This window comes from Drosophila nasuta, chromosome 3, assembly GCF_023558535.2.
Source record: "Drosophila nasuta strain 15112-1781.00 chromosome 3, ASM2355853v1, whole genome shotgun sequence".
NCBI classification, from domain to species: domain Eukaryota; kingdom Metazoa; phylum Arthropoda; class Insecta; order Diptera; family Drosophilidae; genus Drosophila; species Drosophila nasuta.
In genome coordinates, this window is record NC_083457.1 from 27801044 (window position 1) to 27816769 (window position 15726).

The window sequence follows — 15726 nt, forward strand, 5'->3', positions numbered from 1 at the left end:
GAACGCATGTCATTCAACCGCTTTTAATTATGAAGAAATGTATCCGTTTTTGTGATAATTAATGGCGCCATTGCATCCACTTTCACAGGCATCTCCCCGTCTGCGCTTAGTTCAATTCACAGATAATTGGTCACAATCACATTGCCCATGATCGGAGGGAGCAACAACAACCAGCAACAACACGACTCTTTGATTTACTCCGTATACGAAAATCCGACAAAACATCGCATATTTCGACATGCCCGTTGACAACTTCAATTAACCAGTGCGCTCTGTGCTGTGTGCTGTGCTGTGCGTGTAATTAGCGCATTTTTCTCATATGCCCTTACCGAAAATGAAACAAAATACACGATCTCCGCAATTTTGGCATACCCCAAAATGTGTATACTCCATCGAGACTCAGTCTCTTGTTCTCTCTTGGTTTTTGTAGTCTTTTTGGTAAGCGCAAAATATCAACCGATATCGGCATCGATCAACCGAAAGGAAATGAAAGCCATTTGTCATATATAACAACGTCAACTGCGACAGCTACAGCAACAGCAAACAGCAATAACAATCAGCTTGTATTTGTATGTGGCACTTCCTCTCGCCCCGTGTGGCAGGGGCAACTTGTCAATAAGCACATCAATGGTTCAATGAGTAGGCAATGGCAGGCAGATTCTATGCCTGGAATTTCTAATAATAACGAAGCGTGCTTCGGCTGTGAACGCTTGGAATTTGTAAATGTCTACCCTAGTTTTTTGTTGAAGAAGAAAAGGTATTTTACTAGATGAAAAATATTCAAAATTTTACTTTGGCTCTTTTCTTAATAAGATATTTTACAAATGTACCTATAAAAATATTCAGTGCTTAACTAAGTATTTAGTTCAGACTAATTTTCCATTTAATCTTTTAATTTTTGTGAAGAAGATAACCCTCAGAGCTTTAACTTAAGAATACTGAATCAGAAAAATAAATATATTCTTCTTATACACAGAATAAAATAATTCAATGCTTATTTAACATCTACGCACAATCTGATTTTTCCATGTTATCTTTGTCTTTTTTATGAAGTAGCTATTTAGGTTCTCACTCAGAAACAGTAAAAAATAAAAAAAAAATAATTTAATTAGACATTGTAATTTGTTTACTTTAAACTTAGCAATTTATCAAAGAGACCATTAAGGTGCTATTTATTAAAGTACCATTTATTTTTCGATTGTACAAACAAAGATCTTTATCTTGTACAATCTGATCACAAAATGTTAAATTGTAAGACACACCTGTTAATCAGAGATCTGAGATATTCTCTGCATTGTAGACCTCCTCACTTTATTTCTTTGGAAATGTACTACAAGCTATTAAAAATGGTTATAAAGACTCTTTGCTAACAACTTTAAATACTATTTTAAGAACTGTCTTCTCTTAAAGCTATAAAGATATAATCGAAGACAGCTAATTGCAGGATAACTATAAAGTCTATCACTCTGCAGTGCAGTCACAACTTACATATTTGTCATTTGTTTAGGTTTCTGACAAGTATTGAAGTGTTGAATTTTGACTTTTTGAACAGTCGCATAAATCAGAGACAACAGGTAGGAAAAAGTGAGAAAAAAGAAAAAGTCTAGCGAGCCGCAGCGGCACCTGCCAGAGTTTTTTTTAATATTATTTGCTTTTTTTGGGTTGGTTTTATGTCTTCGTTTGGGTCAATTGAAATGCAGGAGACAGCGCACAGACATGACGACAATTTGTCTACGATTAATCTCTGCTCGCAGACAGTAATGATACGGCAAGTGGATTTATAGTTCCGGGTTGGACCCCAAAGGGAATGGAATGAATGGAATGGAGTGGAGTGGCTGTTGGCTGAGGAGAGGCTTTGAGGCAATTGGAGAACAATGCACAACAGATCTTGAAAGTAAAAGTGTGCAAAAAAGTTGTTAGCTGCGCTTTGGTTGGTTGTCTTAACCGCTGTTGCCCCGCCTCTGCACCGTGCAACATGCAACCAGAACAGAAACAGACACAACAAAACATTGTAGGGAGAGGCAGCCACTGCAAAGCTGGTGGAGCGGGGGGAAAGTTAAGGGCGAAGAGAGGAATTGGCTGGCGGCAATCAAAATCACGTCACGATTGCAATGTGGCTGAAATTGAAGCTGCAACCGAAGCGAGATTCAGACTCAGACTCAGACTGAGACAGTGAGTCAAATTGAGGCAGAGGCGTCTCGCAGTTTGTTGCGCATTTTCACACCAATAAACTGTTCATAACGAAAGCAGCAGCAACAATTTACCACACTATGTTGCAAGCATTACGACACTACGGCAAGTTAATTGAATAAAGTTTTGTAAACTTTTGTAATTGTTCGATTTTGCTGATTTACAAAACGAACGCATTTATACTCGCCAAGAGATACGCCAGATAAAATCCGCAGATTTGTTTTGGCTTTAGCTTTGGCTTCAGCTTCGAAGTTGGCTTTGGATTTGGGTTTCATGTCTGCCAGGAGCCATAATTGAGATGCCTTTGAAGCGATAATAAATTATGAAGCCAAAAAATGAAATGAACGAAAACGAAACGCGCACAAAACTCAAGAAAGTAAAATACCAGAGAAACGTGCCGTTCGCGAAGGTGACTGACTTCTCTCTCCCTCCATCTCTTCCACTCACTCTCTCTCTCTCTGTCTTTCTCACTTTCAAACGCTCTCTTTGGATTCGCTATCGAGGTGCTTTGTGGCATGCAGCACAGACGATTAGGCCAGGGATTAGGCAAACTTTACCAGCCATAAATTATAAGTTTTTGGGCAAAAGTTAACGGGAATGCACAGCAACAACAAGGAAAAAACGGTTAGACAAACGTCTAAAATATATAAAAAGGGAAACTGCAAATGGGTGCAGTGAACTCATCCGAAAGGATCTCAACACAATCTTTGAACAGGTTGCTCATAAAATGCAAAGAGCACTCTTGTAATTAGTCTCTTGGCCAATTCGAAGCATGTCGAATCGACAGTTCTATATGTTAATTAACCCCAAAACAGACCCTAATGCCTTGAGGGTCTCCCCTTTTATATTTTGCGCAATATTATCGCCATTTGTTTGGCGAAACTTGCGTCACTCGTTGCGCCGTCAAACGATTCGTGAAAATGTCAAAATTTTTCCCTGATATTTCGTTCAATTTCTGGGAATGGGAATGGGAAGTGGACAAAGTTTTGTAAATGCCGAAAGAGCTTAAGTAATTGAGAACTGTCATGCAATCAGATATGATGCGAATGTCTTTTCCCTCCTGTTATTGTTGTTGTTGTTGTTTTTGTGGCAGTTGCATTTCAGTTGGGCATTTAATGTTGTTGTAGTTGTTGCCCCAAACAATTAGCAGCGCCATTGCGTGTCCACAAATCGAATGCTTCGAGTTTCCATTTGCACAAATAACAAACTACAAAACTGCAAACAGAGGGAGACATCTCTTTCTCTCCGTCTCCTCAGTGACTGACTTGGGCGACTCGTGTGATCTGCCCTTATGGCTTGGCTTATGGCATTCCAAATGCAACGCAACGTTGCAGGTCAGTGTCAGTGTCAGTGTCAGAGAGTCAGGCGTTTCGTCTTTAGTTTTGTGTATGCGAATTGTTGTACATATGTTTTTTAGTGTTATGAGCTCTTACAATTTCCTGGTTCGTCTCGAGCACCGTCAAAAACGTATTTGCCACTATCGATTTGAGCCAGCGGCGTTGCACGTCCCCGCGTGCAACATAAAAACTAGTTAAAGAAAACAAAAATGAAATAAAAAACAACAACAGACAACCCAAAAAGCAGGCAGTGGAGGAGCACAACAACAACAACAATAACAACGACAACAACAGAAAAAAGAGAACATCGATTTGTAGCAGCGCCTGCGCAAAGCGTGAAATTTATGCGACCCACACGCAGCGCCACTCACACGACCACGACCCAAGCTCAAGCTTAAAACTCAAGCTCTATACTCCATACTCGATACTCAAACTCCATCTCCAACTCCAACTTCATCTCCAACTCGCAACTGCAACTCAAGCAGGGTGAGCAGAAGAAGATGCTTCAACTCGTGTAGTTGCAGATGGGAAGTTGCAAGTTGAAGACGCAGCCGGCAAATTTCATTTCTCGCAATAAATCCATGACTGATTTATGTACTGCACAATCGTTACAAATCACAAACGTTTACTGAATGAGCGTCCCTCCGTCCAGCCGACGGACTGACTAACTGACTGACTTTTTCTCTGTCTGTCTCTCTGTCTGTCCTGTAGCATCAGCAGCAGCAGCTGGAGAAGATGTTGAAAAAAGTGACAGTGGCTGCTGTCTGGCAGTTTTAGTGTCGTCTGACTCTCTGCCACTCACGTGCTGCCTTTCAGCTTCAATCAGCGCGTCTTCACTCGCTCGCCTCAACAACAACAACAGCAACAAGAGCAGCAGCAGCAGGAGGAGCAATCGAAGCTGCAGCTGAATTGCATTTGAATTAATTAAAATGGCTGCAGTTACTCATAGTGTGTGACTACAAAACTGATCCCAACTCACGACAAAATTTGTCAAATAAATGCGAACAACAATCGAGTAGCAATGTCTCCATTATGTCCACACACACACACATACAGATACGCTGGGAGATGGAAATCTTTGTGGCCCCAAACATATGTACACATATGTATCCTTTTGTCCAGGCCAAACAATTGGCCATGAGTCTGCTGACAAAAGCAAACAGTCAACTGACGTGGACAAAATCGATCAAGCGCGCGACAACTGCAGCAATTTCAACAACAACAACAGCAACAGGCAAAAGGCATAAGAATAAGCATAAGAATGGCTATAAGAATGGCATTGCCAATGGACATGGCAATGGCAGCCAAGCAAAAGATTTACATACTCTCGACACTTTGAGAGGACGCGTTGTGTCCACGGCCACGGCCACAGCCATAGCCACAGTCACAGCAGCGGCCACTTAAGTTGATGTCGACGTCGTCGTCGTCGTCGTCGTCGTCGTCGTCGTCGTCAGCGATGCCTTCAGGCGCATGCCTGCAACAACGACAGCAACAAAACAAGTAAAAGCAGCGACAACTGCGACAGCGACAGCGACTGCGTTCGAGTGTTGCCAAGTTGGGACAAAAAGGATGACTAAATGCATGCAAGTTATTTAAATGAGACATTTTAAGAGTCAGTCCATGGCGAGGCAACAGAATGTGGACAGCTCTTGGTTCCGGCTCTTGCGCAGCCTGTCCAAGGGTAAATACATGGCAGGGTATATGCACTTCTCATTTCACTTTGATGCAACTAAGATATTAAATTTCATATTAATAATATATTTATATTAAAAATCAACTACAATGCTGCCATAGTTTTATATAAATAAACATACATAAATACAAATTTCGTGGCGTTAATTAGTGAAATCACTATAGCTTTGTTCAGCATATTTTGATAATATCAATGCATGAAATCATTTCACACAATTTGTATTGTTTTGCGATTACTTAATGCGCTTATCAATAGTTCATAATCTGAGCTAAATTGATTTGAATCATTAATAACAGATTAGCTTATTAAATCAGTTGATAATCGGTTGATTGCAAATGTGCCTTATAGATTTATAGTATTATAAAAATGAAATTAATTATAATACATTTTTGAGACTTCAAAGTTTTCAAAGTTTTTTCATGTACTTCTAATGAGTATTTGTTAAACAGTAATATATATTTTCAGAATTGAGTTTTTCCTAATATACTGTTGTGAAAGTTTAAATAAGCGCTTTCTAATGTTTTTAAGCATAACACATATTTATTAAACTCTTGTTGTTTCGTTTCTTTTTAAAGTATATCATAATTTGAATGTTTTGCCATTAGTTTAGTGTATTGCCGCTTCGGTTTGCCTTAGATAATCCTGCGCACTTACTCGCACGCTCGTGTTTGTCTTTCAGCTGTTGGCCAGCAGAGAGTAATGCCGACTATTTATGTACAGACACACATACACACACAGTAACATTGGAGTACTCGTATTGTTGCAAAGCTGCTGACCAAAAGACGCACTGGCTCACTGGCCTACCGCCTGACTGCTGTCAATTTTGGGTGGCAGCTTTGGTCAGAGTTGGCGGGCTCTGCTAATTGTGTCGCAGCTGCCAGATTTATGTGGCCCGATCAATTCGTTAATGTATGCAGATGCGTTTGGGCAACGGGCATCGCGGGTATTGGGCATCAAATTATAATTCAATTTTCGAATAGAAACGATCGACCACCGGCGCAGATTGTCTACAAATCTATTTGTGTGTGTTGTGTGTTGTTGTATTGTTGTGTGAAAAGCCCAGGCAGCAGCATTCCAACTATGTATTGCCAGTTGGCAGTCGTTGTTGGGCAGTTGTCAGCCGCGAGATTGGCTCATAAATTGTCCAAATTAATTCATTGTGGCACCAATGGCGACACCTACTCGTTGTCGATGTCGTTGCCGCGTTAAGTATGTATGATGGAGCGGGAGCGGGAGGGGCGCGAGAAGTGTCTTGGGCGTCCACTTGATGCGTTAGTCATAAATTTATAGTCTTTATTGAAACATCAATTTGGACACCACAGCATAGTATAGCATAGCAGGCATTGGCAAGCGACACCTAGCCAACCGAGTTCAAAGTTACCCGATCCCAATTCAACTATGTGGCTAGGGGAAGGGAAGACAAAGTGAGCAGCAGCGGGAGCGTCAAGGTGGTCCCAAAGATGGTACTGCCAACGTCCAATCGTCCAATCATCCCCGACCAAGACCAACAGCAGCGTTTGTTTGGCTGGTGCGCGCTGTTTTAGCGCTTTTGCGCTCTTTCTACTGTTTAGAACTGGTTTCTTGTTACCACTTCGTAGACGTTCCTCTCTATGCATCTATCTTTGTATATAATTTTGTTGTTTTGTTTTTTCGTGGTTTCGAATAACATTACGCTTTGCGGATTCGAATTCAGCCAATCGCCAGCGATTGTTGTTGTTAATGTTTTAAACACTTTTACAGCTAGTTATGCAAATGGCCGATTTGGAAAGTCTTAGTTGCTTGGGGCGCTCTTTAAAGGCGACAATGGAGTGTATCTATCGCCCGATGATCTCATGCAAGCCACACACACAAAAAAAAAGGCGTGACAATGACTGTCGATTTGAATTACATAGACCAGGTCGTACGTTTTCTATAATAACTCAATTTAATGGCCCGATATTAATCATACGACGCGTTGATCAAGTTAACCATTGGAATTTGCATTGTTCGCGAGCAGCAACAACAACCACAGCACTCTGTGTCCTCATCATAGCAAGCAGCTTTCTATGAGATGAAACTGTAACAGCCAGCTTTGCCTCTCTAAACAGCAGTGCACCAAGCAGTTGAGAAGCAGTCCAGCAAGCAGTACATACTGTTAACTGAGCGCGCTTACACGAGACTTTTGAAATTATGACAATTTATGGAAAATAAGGACATGGGAATACAATTTGGTTACAAAATATGAACCCTAAATATAGTGTTTGTTGACTGTCACTTAAATTTGCAATAATATTATTGTTTTTCAACAAATAAGTCATATGAAGCACCTGCATCACTTAACAGTCGGTTAACATATGTGGGTGTCCTGTGGGCGGCATTTGACCCAGAGACCTCCCCAAAGGATGTGTGTGGAAACGACTATAAACATACGAAACTCAACAGGTTTAAGTTCAGTTGCTATTGTGAGCTCCTCGCGGGAATTTGGTCTGCATTCCTCACTGAGGCACGCGACATACGACACGGTATTAACGGTATTTAAGTGCTTGCTCCCCGAAATAGATAATTGAATTTGTGCGTTGCGCGAACATTTAATGTGGTAATAAAAAATAATAATATTTATTGTTTATTGGTTATGTGTGCGCTTTTGACGCGTAAATAATACAATGATTTTTATGCTGCATTCGGTGTGTTAATTCATAGAAAATATGGTATCATTTATGGCACATTCATGTTAAATGCATTTAAGTTTATACTTGCGGTTAGGGATTGTGTTGTTGTGATGATTCCTGACATTAATGTGATTATTTACACCCCCTCAATGACAATTTGTCAACGCAATTAAAAGTTTAATCAATAAATGCGCCTGATGAGTGTGTGAAAAGTAAACAAGAAGAGCAGCAAGCCAGCTAAAAGGATATGTGTGTGTGCTAAAGACCATTGCGGAAATTGTTTGCCCAACGCCACGCTACACTGCACAAAACAGTTGAGATACTTGTATTTAGCAGCAATAATCCTTTATTTACTCGGCATTGTTTCCCATCGAGCGAGCGTTCGTCAACGCAACCATCACAATGTGCTTTCAATTACAAATCCTTGGACAGTGCAATAATACTCGCTTCCCTATTCCTTCCCTCCCTCCCTTTCTTCTTCCCCACAAAGCGCGTCGACTGCTCATCCATCAAATTTGTGGTGCTGACATGACGCGCTGACTGACGAAGAGAGAGAGAGGAGAAGGGGACAGTAAGCATTCCGTTTTGCGCTTTTGCGCGATGTCTCTGTCCCCATATGTGTTTATTTATCCGTTTTTGCAATTATTTTACGCGCCTTTCTCATTACGATAGAGACCGGGAAACTCCACAAGTGTCACAATCGAATTGAATCGTATCGAGTCGAGGAGCCACCCAAACCACCCAAACCACCCAGAAGCAGACCCAGCCAGACTATCCGAACCATTCGAACCACACAATTATGTATCTCACTCGCTTCATGCAGCCATAAACGTTTGGGTTTATGAAGCGTTCCCAATGTGCTCAATATGCTAAATGGTCGAGCAGCTCGCCAATTGAATTCGCACAGACCATTGGGACAACACACGATGCAGCGGAGCAGCAAGGAGACGGCGACGGTAACGGCAATGGATGCAACCACGTTGGCGTCAGCATCGGCCACCGCATCGGCATCAGCCACGGCATCGGCATCGGCAACTGCAGCCACATCCACATGCATTAAGATCAACATTAGCAACTGCAAATCGAATCATCCTGCTGTGCGCAGCAGCGGTGGCAACGGCAGCGGCGGCTCCAGCGGATTGCTGCTGGTGCCCACACACACCCATCATAATCTGCAGCTCGATAAAATTTCTGTGCGCTCGATTAGTTCCGAGGATATCTCGAATGGCGGCAGCGGCAGATGCTGCAGTGCCGCAGCACGCAATCCGGCTATAAAAACAGGACGACGATTGCAGCTGATGCAGGTGAGTGGCAAGTGGGGAGGGAGGAGAGGGAAAGAGAGAAGGGGGAATACACAACATAAATTAGCAGAGAGTATGCATCTTAATTAACACGCGCCCAGTTGGTCACGTGCGTCTCTCTAATGAAGTGTCGCGATTAGCGCAGACCACGATAAAGACTAATCACATAGACAGACCCACAGTAACATCCTTACACGCAGACACAGACACAGAAATGAGAATAGAGTGCGAGAGTTGAAAGTGCGTATACATTTTGCAGATGATAATTCTACCATTTATACCAATATTGGCATTGATTGTGCAAACATCGCTAACCCTGCAGGAGATACTGGAGTACAGGGCCGATGTCGCCGACATCGAGACGCAGGTAAGTCTCCAAAGCAGAGCAAACAACAAGGTGGCAGGGAGTGAGAGGAAGAATGTGTGTGTGTGTGTGCTTTGAAGCGTAATTAAAATATATTGCTGAAATTCAATCATACGCCAAGTACGCGACAAGCCTCCACATTGAATGCTCACTTGACCAGCAAATATATGTAGCCATGGGAATGTTTGAGCTCAGGACACTCGGCTGAATTGAGGACATATCGCAATTGACAATATTTTGTTTGTTTGCACAGGTAAGTGGCGAACGAACAGAGCGAACAGAGCCTCTAGCACGACAAAGCACTCAGGAAATTCTGAAGCTCCCAGCCAAGGGAGAGAACGTGGGGAACTGTTCCCTTCACTGCGGTTCCCATCTCTTCACTACCCCTCTCAAGGCCACGCCTGTCCACGCTTAATGCAAATAAGACGCACACAAAATATGAAAGTGAAATGAATAAAATGAAAATATTGCTTGATGCTAAAGTGAATTTGAATTGATAAGCAAAATATGCATTGGCACAGTTACACTTACCGCTGTAAGCAGCGTGCGCTAAGGGAGGCGGTGTGTACTTGGGGGAGGGCAAGAGAGTTGTGGCAAACAGGAAATACCGACTTAAGAGCGGCCCTTTAACTAGGTCACGTACTTGGCAATGCAAAACATTGCAAAATGTCGAGTGAACTACTCGAAAACTGCATACTGTAGCTGGAAGAAAGTTGTTGAAAAGAATATTAAAATGAGAAGTGATTTATAGAGAAACGTTCTTTTCTTCGCCGCAAGTTCAAGGATAAACATTTCGTGTGGTTGCAAATAAAATCCAGATTCAATTAATAACTCTAATAACTATTCTTTTTATTTAAATCTTTGCTAATTAATGTGCATATTATGAACTTCATATGAAATGCAACAAAACTTTGTTTTCAGTGGTAAATTTTAACTCATTTTTAATTACTAAATATTCATTATTGATTTTCAAATAAAAACAAACTAAAATATGTCAAGTTTTATATTATTTTAACGTAAGGTGACAGTTAAAGTAGTGACAGTTTCCTATTAAAATAAAATTATTTTTGCTTTTACTGTAATCCATTGATAATAATCGGGACATATTATCATAAAATGAATTCAATGCAACTAATAACAAAATAAATTATAAATACATGACTGATTCTTCCTTGTTTCTAATACAAACAAATAGCGGACTTTAATTTTCTAAATTGCTGAATTATATTTTGGTGAATATAAAAATATTACATTATTAAGCCACAAGTTTGAAAGCCACCTAGGAAAACAAAAAAGTCACAGGGTATATGATATTTATTACATAATAAACAATGGGTTCGTTTCCAGCGGTATTTACCAAGTTTATGAAAAAAGTTTTGATGAATTATTCAATGCGTTGCCAAAGCGAACGACTAACTAATCAAGACCACTCCTAACTGGGGAAGAATACCTTCTAGGAGAAAACTGCGCAAATGGACACACGCTCACACACACACACAGACACATATAGTGTGTAGATACTGTGATAATCTCTTTCATTACACCCACGCCAGGTGACGATTGCAACAGACTTGGGTAAAGTTGTCACACGACTGCAACTCGAACGCTCCGAGGTGGCCTTCTACATCTTCACCAATGGCAGCAAGCAGCGGTGAGTTGAACTGAGTTGACTTGTCATCGTGTCCTTTTATGGCAGTCAATGACAATGAATAACACAATGGGTGCAAAATGCATTATGTCTTCCTCAGTGCCAATCTGACACAACGCTTTGCCAACACGGATCATGCATTGAACAACATGACCACTTGGAGCGAGATTAGTGTACCAACCGCCAGCGAGGATGAGGATGAGGATGACAAGGAGGTCATGATGAATCGTGTCGAGTTTCAGAATCGCCTCAATGAATTTAGAGAACGTGTGCGCACCGAACCTGAGGATAGTTCCATTACCGAAGTAATGAACTGGTATACATCCATTAATCGTGGACTGCTGCATCATCTGAATGAACAAATCAAGGAAACGGATAACAGCGGTGTCTGGCGGTTGGTTTTGTGCTCTTCTATGTTCGATTATATTTTCTGTTACTATTTCATTTGCAGCTATCTAGTTGGCTTCAAGAATCTGCTGAAGAGCATCGAGTGCCAGAACATTGCCACCTCCTTTGGCATACGCTACTATGGACGCGGCTCCCTGACAGCTGAAAACTTCGTTTCCTATGTCCGCTATGAGTTCATGGCTCGGGAAATGATCAACTCGACACTGAATTATGCGCCCATGCTAAAGCCCATGTACATGAACATTACAAACACCAAGAAGTTTCATCGCGTCAAGAACATGTAAGGAATAGTTCAGAATTAGATTAAAGTGGCATTTCTAACTGACAATTATCTTTATTTGTAGGAACAACATAGTACTAAAGAACAATCCCAAATTATTGGATGAGCGCAGTGCCATTGAATACAATGAATTCATGCACAATTATACGGATGATTTGAGAATTTTGCAGAAAGCATTGCGGGGTCTAATCAAGTGAGTACAATTAGCGCTTTAACAGTTATCAGTTAAATTATAACATAATATAAAATTAACTATAATTGCAGGGAGTATGTGGATAAAACACTTGTGGAGGCCGATCGCAAGGAGGCAATTGGCATAGCCATACTTGTTGTTGTGCTCCTAGTCTCTCCGATCATAATTATCCTAGTCAAAAATGCGGCTGCAACGATACAGGTAAGCAGTCAACCTCTCCATTTCATCGGGGAAGTTAAATTTTGAAATATATCCACTATTTTGTATCATTTATTCAACTTTAAATATATCTCATATATATAATTGGCCGTAATAGAAATTTCTTTCTTGTCCCTTTCTTCGACATTTTTGGGCTTGTATCCCATAATTCATATTAACTTCCCCTGCTTATCGCAGTTATATGCATTGAATCTGTCGCTGAAGGCTAAAGAGTTGAAGCGTGAGAAGCGCAAAAGTGATTCGCTGCTCTTCCAGATGCTGCCACCCAGCGTGGCAATGCAATTGAAGCAGACGCAACAGGTGAGTGAGGTGCATGTTTAGTTGTATTTAATTCGAAATCTCTTCTTTTTTTGCGTTGAATGCGAACAGGTGCCCGCCGAGCTATACGAAGCTGTGACCATTTACTTTAGCGACATTGTTGGCTTCACTGAAATCGCCGCTGAATGCACGCCTCTGGAGGTAAGAGGGAGAAAGGGAGGCAGGGAACGTCTGCTATTAAAGCCTATTACAATGAACTTGGTGAATTTGTATTTGGCAGGTGGTGACCTTTCTCAATTCAATCTATCGCGTGTTTGACGAACGCATCGAATGCTATGATGTGTACAAAGTGGAAACCATTGGCGACTCTTACATGGTTGCCTCGGGCCTGCCAGTGAAAAACGGTAATTTATGCAAATTTCGCTGTCACCCAAAAAACACATTGAGCATTGACCCTCCTCATCCTCAACGACGCCGCAGCCTAATTTGAGTTTGTTGGTGGTTGTGACTCTTTAATTTATACTGTAGAATATTTAAACATATGTTTTGTTTGTACTCCTCCAACCCTCTACCTTCATCCTATCCACCACGTACCCCGCTAGGCAACAAGCACATCAGCGAGATTGCAACAATGGCACTTGATTTGTTGGACGCCTCCTCCGTATTCCGAATCCCTCGCGCTGGCGATGAGTTCGTTCAAATACGCTGCGGTGTCCACACCGGACCCGTTGTCGCTGGCATTGTGGGCACCAAGATGCCGCGTTATTGTCTCTTTGGCGACACTGTGAACACCGCATCGCGCATGGAAAGCACCGGCGAGGCTCAAAAGATACATATCACCGAGGAGATGCACGAGGCACTGCAGCAAGTGGGTGGCTTTAAGACCGAGCATCGCGGCCTCATCGATGTTAAGGTGAATACTTAAATAATACCAAGTTTTTTTTTCAAAATTTGCGGATTTTTTTTTAATCTTAACGATTTATTTTGGTAATTTAAGAGAGCCTATAAATTTGTATTACAGCAAAAAAACAGTCGCAAGTAAAAATTAAAGCGTAGGAGTAATTGGGGATCTATAGAAGTTTATTTGTATGTATTATTTTTAGTTTAACTAAAGAATGGAACATGACATGAACGTAAAGTTTAACCCAGACATCATTATTTAATTTAAACATTTCAGTTTTTTAGGGATATAATTAATACATAAGTAATCAGTATTTTGAGTTTCTTTATCCATATTCGAAAATAATTATTATGATACAAATCTATTAAAATACCTAAAAATAAGCATTATACGTGAGGTAATAATTCAAAATCAAAACGTAATAATTTAAATATTATGTACAATAATTTATTAATCAAAAAGTCTATTGTTTTCAAAGGAAATATTTAAATAATTTGCTAATTTCATAAAATTCATGTATTACTTTAGATTATAATGATTGCCATAACCATAACCTCAACTCTAAATCGACTTTCTTTAACATCTACAGGGCAAAGGACTCATGAGCACCTATTGGCTAACCTGTAAGGATGGACCGGTGCGAGTGCGTGAGGAGATCTCGTGGTGTGCCGACATGCAGCCGGTATTCCTTGATCATCTAAAGCTGCATCCGCCCACCAACTACAAGTTGCCTAAACGAAAATGAGATGATGATGAGACACAAATCGAAAGAAAACGCGACAAGCAACAATATCCAAATGAGCAAATTACTACTTGTTAGTTATTCTCTCATACTCCTTTACTAGATGTATCTGAATTTGTATCTCTTTGTGCCAGTCATATATATTTGTTTGCCACGCCCAGGGGGCGTAATTAGCCCAGCTATGTAATTTGTGTGTATGTGTGTGCGACTTCCAAAAAAATCTCTAAGTGTGCAACTTTAAAGTAGAAATAAATATATGCTCTCTGTTTATCTGTAGTTTGAGCGAGTTGCTCTAATAAATGTTATACTATTCGTATTTGTTTTGTTTGTCGAAACTCAATCCCAGCAAGCTCTGCCCTCATGTCTGACTGCCAGTTAATCTTTTGTGTGCTTCTCTGCATCCAATTCGGAGCTGTTGTGGACGGTGCTCGTGGCACCTTTAGTCAGTCCGATGATGACAAGTTCCAGATGCTAATTGCCGGGGGCATTGTGCCGGAGCATGGCGTCTTTGTCAGAAATTTGGTATCCATACGCACGCTGAACTACATTAGCTTCCATGGTGACAATCATTTCTGCACTGGCGTCATAACGAGCAGTCGAACGATTCTGACCGCCGCCCATTGTGTCACAGAGTAAGTGAAGCATCCATAAGGCAACAATTGCTACGAAATTTATGGAATTCGTTTCTGCTCGCAGTAACCACAAATCCATTATGCATCCGCGTGGATTGATGGTCATCTTTGGGGCACTCAAGCGTCTGGAAAGATATAACGAAGATGAGAGTCGGCGTGTCCATAAGATCGTTGTGCATCCACACTATCGTCGCTATGAAATCAACGATGTAGCCATACTGCAACTGACGACTGTTATTCCCGCTAATCTGCGGCATGTGAAACCAGTCATTAAACGCAAACGATTGGCAGTGACGGAAGGCATGAAATGTGTCACCATGGGCTGGGGTCAAGTGTATCCGGTACTTTTATTGAAGTTGTAGTTCATCTTTTTAGTTTAATAATGCTGATCCTACAGCACGGTCCGTATGCCGATGAAGTCATGTTTCTGGATGTGATTATTCGTCCACCGCAACACTGTAAGAAACAAAAGTATTTCAAAAAGGACGGCAACATTTGTACGGAGCCCATTAACGAGGGACAAGTGTGTCCAGGCGATTTGGGTGGGCCATTGATATGCCAAAGCTATATGGCGGGGATTATTGGGGCCTCGATGGGATGTCAAGGCATTAACTCGATTAAATTTATTAATTTCTCCTATGTGGAGGATTGGGTGGAGGAAACGGTGCTGGCTCTTTCCGCCAATCGCTGTAAAATCTCTCTGCTCTTTTACTTTCCATTTGTTACGCATATAATTTTTTAAAATCAACCGCTAGTGTTGGAAATCACTTGTGTCAAATGCTCATGACAGTACTAATTCAATAAAGAATTTAAGTTGCAATTTACTGATTTACCAGATTTTATTTATATGACAAGCAGCAGTATAGGTAATTTATAATGAGATATTCAAAATGTATATATTCTGTTAAATTA

General features: G+C 41.0%; 2 protein-coding genes across 5 annotated transcripts; both read left to right on the plus strand.

Moving 5' to 3' along the window:
* Positions 1–8779: 8779 nt before the first annotated feature.
* LOC132792280 (receptor-type guanylate cyclase Gyc76C) lies at positions 8780–14262 on the plus strand. Of its 4 annotated transcripts, XM_060801571.1 has the most exons (12): positions 8780–9172; positions 9429–9536; positions 11087–11184; positions 11282–11575; positions 11633–11869; positions 11934–12062; positions 12134–12263; positions 12459–12581; positions 12651–12740; positions 12820–12943; positions 13142–13452; positions 14030–14262. In XM_060801571.1, exons 1-12 carry the CDS (start codon positions 8795–8797, stop codon positions 14183–14185), a joined length of 2178 nt encoding a protein of 725 aa, XP_060657554.1. In that variant the 5' UTR covers positions 8780–8794; the 3' UTR covers positions 14186–14262. The 4 variants fall into 4 exon arrangements, with proteins under 4 accessions (XP_060657554.1, XP_060657551.1, XP_060657552.1 ...); XM_060801568.1 differs by lacking the exons at positions 8780–9172; positions 9429–9536 and adding an exon at positions 10569–10765 and having other exon boundaries at positions 10830–11184; XM_060801569.1 differs by lacking the exons at positions 8780–9172; positions 9429–9536 and adding an exon at positions 10569–10765 and having other exon boundaries at positions 10881–11184.
* Positions 14263–14493: 231 nt separating this feature from the next.
* On the plus strand, positions 14494–15638 carry LOC132792282 (chymotrypsin-2-like). The gene is made up of 3 exons (XM_060801572.1): positions 14494–14814; positions 14879–15155; positions 15212–15638. The coding sequence occupies exons 1-3, from the start codon at positions 14543–14545 to the stop codon at positions 15554–15556; spliced, it is 894 nt and encodes a 297-aa protein (XP_060657555.1). The 5' UTR covers positions 14494–14542; the 3' UTR covers positions 15557–15638.
* Positions 15639–15726: the final 88 nt, after the last annotated feature.

What these genes read in the sequence shown, in the direction of transcription:
- LOC132792282 (XM_060801572.1), top strand. Translation starts at nt 14,543, where the DNA reads ATGTCTGACTGCCAGTTAATCTTTTGTGTGCTTCTCTGCATCCAATTC. An exon ending in GCCGCCCATTGTGTCACAGA is followed by an intron (nt 14,815 to 14,878) that starts GTAAGTGAAGCA and finishes TTCTGCTCGCAG; the next exon opens with TAACCACAAATCCATTATGC. An exon ending in GCTGGGGTCAAGTGTATCCG is followed by an intron (nt 15,156 to 15,211) that starts GTACTTTTATTG and finishes CTGATCCTACAG; the next exon opens with CACGGTCCGTATGCCGATGA.
- LOC132792280 (XM_060801571.1), top strand. Translation starts at nt 8,795, where the DNA reads ATGCAGCGGAGCAGCAAGGAGACGGCGACGGTAACGGCAATGGATGCA. An exon ending in TTTCATCGCGTCAAGAACAT is followed by an intron (nt 11,870 to 11,933) that starts GTAAGGAATAGT and finishes CTTTATTTGTAG; the next exon opens with GAACAACATAGTACTAAAGA. An exon ending in AATTGAAGCAGACGCAACAG is followed by an intron (nt 12,582 to 12,650) that starts GTGAGTGAGGTG and finishes GAATGCGAACAG; the next exon opens with GTGCCCGCCGAGCTATACGA.